This window comes from Mesitornis unicolor, unplaced genomic scaffold (assembly GCF_000695765.1).
Source record: "Mesitornis unicolor isolate BGI_N332 unplaced genomic scaffold, ASM69576v1 scaffold3525, whole genome shotgun sequence".
Taxonomy (NCBI): domain Eukaryota; kingdom Metazoa; phylum Chordata; class Aves; order Mesitornithiformes; family Mesitornithidae; genus Mesitornis; species Mesitornis unicolor.
In genome coordinates, this window is record NW_010183291.1 from 6,536 (window position 1) to 14,517 (window position 7,982).

The 7,982-nt window shown below is 47.6% G+C and overlaps 1 protein-coding gene across 1 annotated transcript; it reads right to left on the reverse strand.

Annotated features, from left to right (window-relative positions):
- Nucleotides 1–298: 298 nt before the first annotated feature.
- On the reverse strand, nucleotides 299–7,216 carry TAGAP (T-cell activation RhoGTPase activating protein). Its single transcript, XM_010184062.1, has 9 exons — nucleotides 7,190–7,216; nucleotides 7,027–7,080; nucleotides 6,390–6,456; nucleotides 4,750–4,922; nucleotides 3,799–3,960; nucleotides 3,218–3,327; nucleotides 2,320–2,515; nucleotides 1,682–1,799; nucleotides 299–1,476 (listed from the first exon to the last, which is right to left on the reverse strand). Exons 1-9 carry the CDS (start codon nucleotides 7,214–7,216, stop codon nucleotides 299–301), a joined length of 2,085 nt encoding a protein of 694 aa, XP_010182364.1.
- Between the last annotated feature and the right edge of the window lie 766 nt (nucleotides 7,217–7,982).

Below are 7,982 nucleotides of genomic sequence, written 5' to 3' on the forward strand. Positions count from 1 at the left end.
CTTTCAGGGATACAAATACAACACTATTAACTAATAACTAGTTTTCCCACACAAGAGGTTATGTACAGCATATTCATTTACATCTTTACATAATAATACACAGGTCTTCCCCACCACTACCTCATGTGGTGAAAGAATGTGACATGTCAAGCTGACAGACACTTTAGAGAGCTTCAAGGAAAAAGCAGTTCATGCAGAGCTAGCTTATTCTTGGTCTCTTGAAAGTAAAATCTTACAAAGGATGAGCAAGATGTCTATTTTTACAATATTTACAGTGCAAAGACGAGGGATAGGCTTTTTAAACATAGGATTCCTTAGCATACTGGATCTGGTCTACCTCAAAAACTGGCTGGCTGCACCTCCGAGCCACATACTCAAGTTTGTTCTTCTGACAGGATTCAGACATGGCTCTCAATCGATAGACTCCCGGGGTCACGGGTAAACTCACACGGGAGTTTATTCCCACAGTGATGCTGAGGGTTTCAGTTTCCACTTCAGAATCCTTTGTTGCAGAAACTCTGCCACTGGGTAGGTCCATTAGAGCCGTACATCCTGTGTCCTGTGCACAGCTGCTGCATGGATGAGGTGGCAAAGCATCCTGGTTTGACACCTTGAATCTCATAGTTTGAACTGTGAGATTGTGGGAGAAACCTTTAGTGGCCAGGCAGGTTTTAGTAGCCTCTTCATAAGAGGGTGGCCTTCCGGGATTCCTCTGGTCTACCTCTCTGAACACTTCATCAGCTGACCTGAAACGGGGCCTTTGCTGATGCACCACAGGCAATGGTTTGTCATCATCAAGGCTGCTCAACTGGACAACTCTGCTGGAGAACTGATCTTCTTTCTTTATGAAACTGTCTCTCTGAAAAAAGATGTTTTTTCCAGGCCCCCAACTCTGGGTTTTTATTAGTGTTTTCCTGTGGTTTGCAAAAGAGAACGACATGGAATGCCTTTTGATCTCTCTGCTAGATGTACTGCAGTCTTCGGCGGCCTTGGTGGAAAAGGACTGGGGCCTATTTAAAAAGGTTTTTTTGGGACTAGAGGGTGAAACTACTGGGGAGTTGGTGAAGACTGAGCCATCAGAGCTCTCCAGGGAGCAACTGGAGGATGTTTTGGGTAGAGAGTCAGTTGATAATTGTGAAGGTAAGATTGCAAGCCGTCTCTCCAGTGCCTCCAACCCTAGCTGTTTCTGCTGAACTGGAAAATTGTCCTCACTTTTGTTTAGCTTCTGTTTCCTTATCCTGCCTTCAAGGCGGTTCTGGAAGGACAGGTCTGGCTCTGAGTACCTCCTGTCCATCGTGCTGATGTCATTTCTGAAATTAGTCAGTGACTGGGCAGAGATGCATATTGGATGTCTTCTGCTCACACTAGTGTTTCTCCCTTTGGGCTGCTCCATCTGAGAAGTGCGGGGGCTGCCTTCAGCTTCAGGATCTGGGCTGTCATAGGCAGAGTCATTCTGATGAGCAGCACACAGGTGTTCTGCAGGAAGAAAGCATCTGTTAGTTTTCACTGACCATCTGAGGATGAAAGGGAACTATATGGAAAGAGTTCCTGTAGAAGAGCACTGCAACAGTGTCTTGAGCCCTCTACATCTCTCTGTGATTCCACAGATGTATTCCCATATCAAATTGAAGAACTTAGCCCAGCAGCCCTAGTCTGTCACATCCCCAGTCTGTTCTCATACCTGTGGAGCTGTCTGTGTACTCCAGTGACTCCTCAGCCAGGGCACAGACAGGCAAGGCAATGTCCTCCCCAAATATTTCTGAGCAGTTGTTTATGAGGAACTCCACCAACACTGTCACCTGCACACAGAAAACAGTTTATTTCAGTCAAAAGGGCTGAAAACATATTGAACGGTCTTTCCTGCCTGCTGCCTTTGTATGAATGGCAGCAAAGAGCAGGGTGGCTTCTGCCAAAATCCTAGCTTAAAGTCAGAGGGTGAGTCCACTCTGGAGGATGAGGCCTGATACTGCAGATAAATTGATCTGCCCCAGTGCAAAAAAACCACCATCAGCCATGGCTTCAGCCTCGCTGTTCAGAAGGCCTGTGGGTGGCAATGGCCACCAGCTGCCCCTTGCCCACTGTATGCAAGGTATTCAGGAGCTGTACTACAATGTAGGGGGCTGCAGAGCAACCACTACTTTTGCTCAAAGGAGGCAAGATGAGGGGCAGCCTTCCCATCACATTGCGGGCACCTGAGATGAGGGGGACCCCTGATGTCCAGGGGTGCTGTCTTGTTCAGCTTTTGCAATGGTGATGGGATCCCTATGGATGGCTCTGATCTGCCTCAAAGTGGGTAGCTGCTTGGTGAATTCAACACACCTTGTCGTTCATCTCCTTCTGCGCTTCCAGCGGGAGCGCATTGTCTGTCTCTGGGCTCAGCATATTTGGGCCAACGCAGATGGCCAGGTTGCTGGAGTCCATCCTGTTGGTCTTGGCATTTTGGCTGATGTGGTGGAGCAAAGCCAGCAAGTTCTTGAGCAAGACAAGGTTTGGCCTAGGCAGTTTGTCAGCCACCCTGCATGAACGCAAACAAAACGTGACTTTAATCCATGGTGCAGCAGCCTTTACTTCCTTATTTGAGCAAGTCTCAATTAAACTCAGGCAAATTATGCTTCTTCCAGAGAGAGGCACGCGTGTGCTGTTTCCCCTGTTATACAGATGCATTGTTCAGAAATCCCCAATGGCAGCTGAGCACGTGGTTAATTGTAAGATCTTGAATGAGGAGATCTTGACTGAAAGGCAAGCATTACAGCAGTCCATGTCCTTAAGTAGATGGGGTGACATCAGGAGATGTCACTGGAGGCTTCCTGAAGGCCCGTGAAAGCCTGTGGTTGTGCTGTGCAGCTTTCAAAGCTCTACCAGTCAGCCTCCACATCTGCTCTTTCTAAAGAGCAAAGTGCAGAGGTGGTGTCCGTGTGCCCAATTTCACCACCAGCAGATGTGAAGGCTCCCAGTCAGTGCCTGTCCCTCAGCACCAGCTGAGACACTGCAGCCTCTCTCCTCTTCCTATGCTACTCATTTTGCAAGGCAATCTCAAATAACTTCAGGAAGTGCTGCTGCTAGAGCCCTCTAAACCAAACCTCATGGAGCAATAGCAAGCTGGTATAAATACTGGGTTTTTAAATGAGACTCTTAATTTCAAGAGACATCATTGGCCTCTACCAGCCACTTCATCACACTGGGGCTGGTTGCAAAACTTCCTGGTTGCAAAACTTACTCTTTCAATTCTTCAATTTTTTCCTGCTGGGTTGGCTTCTCCAGAGCTTGCATCCACAACTCATAGAGGTCAGCCAACAGGAGTTTGGAGGGAATATTTCGAAGGAAGTCCTGCAAGGCCAAGAGATTTAGATGAGGCTTCGGACACTACCCCTGAGCACACAGGGAGCATCACTGTGACATGGCTCTAATAGGAGGCAGGTTGGCTTGAGCTACCTGACCATCAGCACTGGCAGAGCAGTGCAATGCACAAGCATGTGCCAATATTTGCACTAGGGTAATAACAGGACCCAGCTCTCAGCTGCTTTTCGTTCACCCATAAATCTCAGTATTCCTCCCTGGGAGGATGCTGAGAAGAAGGAAGCGAGTAAGTGCATCCTATGGGCATGCAGGAAATCAGCAGCAAGTGGGACACAAAATCAGGTGGAAAGGGGAAATGCCAGACTTTCCTAAGACTGAAACATTTTGTCTGGCTTTGCTCTGGCTTTAGTTTGTATTTCCACCTTGGTCAGCTCTGGGCACTGGAGTGCACCCATGCAGATTAGCAACGTCCTCCCACCACTGCAGGTCAGAGGAACTCACCTTCAAGGCCACTGCCAGCAGGTGCACAGATTTGCTTTTCAAATCAACATTCCTGCCTTTGTTTAGGTCCTCTTTTAACTCCTTGCGTGCTTTCTCATTGGCAGCCTTTCTGAATATCCCTTCAGTGGAAGGTCCTTTCATATACAATATAGCTAGGAGATCCTGCAGGGGAAAAAAAGCAGACAGGAATGTGAGAACAGTTACTTAGATGAAGGAAGGTGCTTTAGCAGGTGAACATTTCTTGAGAAACAAGAAAAATTGTCTGGAGGTACACTGCACTCTAATTAGGTCAGTATCTGGCTCTTGCTCCAAGTAGATTATATGGGCAATCACCTGATTTTCCCCCAACCCACCCTCTTTTTGGACTGGTGAATTCCATTAACTTCAGTGCAGTCACCCCTGCTTCCTTCCAGAAGGATTCAAGGGATGGCTTAAGTTTTAGTTCACATCCCTTCCCTCCTAAGCCATGCAGATTTTGCTTAGAAGAGACAAAAGCCTGTCCATTGGAAAAAACACCTCAATTGGAGAGCTGTCACAAGACCATTTTTCTCCAGAAGACAGTATTTAGATGTTTGTCAGTGGCAGCCCATAGCTGAACACTTTTTTCAGGGAAATGCAGAAATCCTTGGAAGTTTATGTTGCTGAAAGACTCATTTAAATGACTTCTGTAGAATCACTGTTGTTTATACTAAAGAGCAAATCTTTTTCTCCTATTCCTGGTCCCGGCTTGTCTCCACTCAAAGTTACTTCCAGTGAAAGTGAGGTGGGCTGGACAGGACCTGCAGATCTGACCCTTTCTACATCTGGGATGGGCCCTGAGCTTTTCAGAAGTGTGTGTGAAGGGGAAACACCAAAATCACTAATCTCCTGGGTGCTGCAGCACAAGCACCAGGGATCCTGCCTCACACTGGAAGCCAGAGGTATGATAACTGTATCACCAGGCTTGCTTACCTGGACCTGCTGGGGCAGTGTGTCATCTTCCCCACAGATAAGTGCCAGAGGCTGGCCAAACAGAGCGATTCTGGCACCCAAGTCTAGTTGCCCTGAGGAATTCCTGTTGGTAGAGCTTCGTCTCAGGGTAAATGACTGCGACATCACCTTCTTTCTTTTCTTTGTTCCATCTGCTGCAAGCAAAAGGAAGGCAAAATAATATTAAAAAAAAACCCAGAGTGCTATGTGGCCTTTCATCTGTGCACAGTGCAGAGACGTATGTCGAAACAATGCAAATTCAATGGGGAGAAACTACAAGACAACAAGTGGTTACTAAGGAAACAACTGCCTAAACTGTAAAACTGTGCCTGTCCCTCTAAGGACACCACCTTTCCTGTTTTGGGCTGTTTTTTTTTAAACATTCTAGTCACTCTTTCTTCTTAGAAAGTGAGAACATACAAGGCAAAGAAATAACAGCATTTATAAAGATTTTTGATATTGCAGCGGTTTCTGTGATAACTATCTAAGACAGATAGGTCACTTGGGCAGCTGGCGATGACAATTTTCACTGTGTGATCTCACTGTGCCCCAGCCTTAGGGCAAGGGTGGAACTAGGAGCTCCTGCTTTTCCACCTTTTTCACAGTCTGAAAGGAAAACACATGGCTCCAGCTCTGCCAGTTTTGGAGCCAGCTCTAATGACAGTGGTCCTCCTACAGCTAGAGCTTGGGCCCTGCCAGCCAGCCAGTGGAAGGTGATACTTGCTCCAGAGGATGGGAGCATCACAGTACGGTCTCACTGGCTTCAGGATCAGAAATCTCTTAGCATGGGTTTTGCATCTCCGTCTTAAAGAGGAGAGCATGCTAGGAAGTTGGAGATAATGATTGAATTGGCATGAGGTGTGGCTTTTTTTTTCCCTTTCAGAAACAGTGAGAGAAGGATTCTTTTGCTAGAAAGCTTTCTAAAGGAGTTGTCTGCAAATTTCCTACAGAGGACCTGCCTTCTACTCCAAAATGAAGTTGTCTTACACAGATGGAAAGTTCTCAGGACCTGTATTTGTGGCTTAGCACAAGTCCTTGGTAGGGAGGAGTTAAAAGCTATGAGAAACTCACCTAACATTATAGTGACATATAAAATGTTTGCTTCTGATACTCCTGAAAAATGATCTGATACAATAATCTACTCCAAACCTGACCATGCCCTGTTGATTATCTCCCCTGGTTTGTTTACAGGTGCTGAGGTTTTGCACAGCAAGAGAAAACAAGTGCTGTTGCTGCTGCCAAGAGGATTTATTTGCTCTGGCGTGTAACCGCTGGTAGCTGTACTCCCTTGCCGTGCCACACCTCAGTGGTGATGCTCGAACGAGAAAGGAGCACATTTACTTCCCATCACTGCCAGGAATGAAACACGGCTCTGAGGACTAGGGAACACGGTCACAAGACCTCTGGCACTCAGCGCTGTCACCTCTGCCACTAAGCATAAGGGAAAGAAGTCATCTGCAAGTGAGTGGCATGCCAGGGGTTAAGCTGTCTCCTGGATGGGGCTGAGGGCTGTGGATTGCTCTCAGGGAGGTGAAGTGGGCAGTTTCAGGTGGTTTTGCAGAAGCATCAGCTTGCAAGCATTATGTAAGAAGGCAGTTCCTCAGTTTGTTTTTAAAACTCACCAGCCGAGTGGCAAAGTCCATCTTCAGTATCTGCTGGGACCAGCGGGGGGCATTTCTTGGCATCAGCCTGCAAGAAGTATGTTAAGGTTACAGAGCTCCCACCAGCAGCGAGGGCCACCAGCGAGTTGCTGCAGCTCCTCAGAAATCTGTGAGAGGCTCTGGGGAAGAATCAGAGTGAGCCCAACACCTGCTGGAGAGGTGCCTCACTCCAGGAGTGACATTGCCTCACTGCCCAATAGAGGGATTTGTGGTAAGGGGTTTGTAACCCTGCAGCCAGCCACCCCAGACCTGCCCAGCAGGTCACAACCCCATGCTCTTTCAAGCTGATCTTTTAATCCAGTGAAGCCACAGCGGGACACAGCCTGCACTTCTGTGTCCCAAACTTCTCTAGGGAGCCTTGATGGCTTCAGAGCCTGCCAGGTTCCTGAGCAAAGCTCCCCAGGAGGCTAGGGAACACACTGGCTGCTCACAGTGATGCCTGGATCCTTCTGCACAGAGTTGCCTTCAAAGGACCCTATCCGCTCATGGGTAATGGTAGGCAGCCAGAAGCTCCTACAGGGGCCACCCCCACTTTGCTAAGATATCTCACATCAGTACCCAAGAAGGATTGGGGGAAACAAACGTAGCGGCTGCTTACCTCTGACTGGCACTCAATCAGACTCTCCATGTTCCCAGCATTCAGTGTCTTTGACTAGGAAAGAAAACAAAGACACTAGGTGAGTAATTGAATGCTATGGTTTAGAAATCAGAGCTTTTCAAAATCATTCTGTTGACAGAGCCGAAGCAATAAAGACACTCACAGTATTACAGCTGCTTAGCACTTTCATGAGGAGTTTGATCGGGGGAGCTCTGGGCACTCTGGTTTCCTTTGGTCCTTTTGTTTGCCTGTTTATTGAACACGGAACAGACAAAGAAAAAGCTTTGTAAAACTGCACCTTTCTTGTCTTTCTCCCCTGCAAGCCAGTCTAGCATTTCAGTATGATCCTGAACCAGCAAGAAGCCCTTCTCTGGAAGGCACTCAGCCCTGCTTCTCTATCTGCCTCTTCATTAAAACAGGGGGTAAAAAGAAGCTTTCCAGTTCTAATCCATGCAAAAAATGAGCAAGTGGTGACAGCTATGCATGGTTGTTAATCTGCAAACATAAGGCTGAGCGAGTCAGCCAGCTCTGCCCACAAGCCGCACTTAGCAGTGGGCGCACCTCTCCTTAGTCTGTATTTTTGTACATCTATGTACAGCTGCGTCTGGAGTGCTCCAACAACTTTGACCACAACACCACAGATTTAATGCCAGGCAGTACTTACCCAAGCAGCGAGTCCAGCCAGAGCTCCTTCACCTCCCATGAACTGCAGAGCAAAGGAGAAACAGCATCACTCCCCACTGCTACTAATCCCTTGGATGGAGGCAGGCGACTAAACAGTTCTACCCCACGTGTGCTGCCTTATATATGCAGGAGGGGCAGGTGGAAATTCACAGACAGGAAGAAGCATCATGGGGCAGGACTGAGAGGCTGCGAAATTTCTGGCTTCCTCTTTCCTTTTAGAGGAGCTAAAAACATCTGTGTAGCTGTTATGGATGGAAAAGATGAGACACTCG

Bases quoted from the DNA above. Each gene is read 5' to 3' on its own strand.
- TAGAP (XM_010184062.1), bottom strand. From the start codon at position 7,216: ATGAAAGTGCTAAGCAGCTGTAATACT. The intron at 7,081-7,189 runs GTGAGTGTCTTT...TTTCTTTCCTAG, and splicing joins TGCTAAGCAGCTGTAATACT to TCAAAGACACTGAATGCTGG. The intron at 3,961-4,749 runs GTAAGCAAGCCT...TTTCCCCTGCAG, and splicing joins CACTGCCCCAGCAGGTCCAG to GATCTCCTAGCTATATTGTA.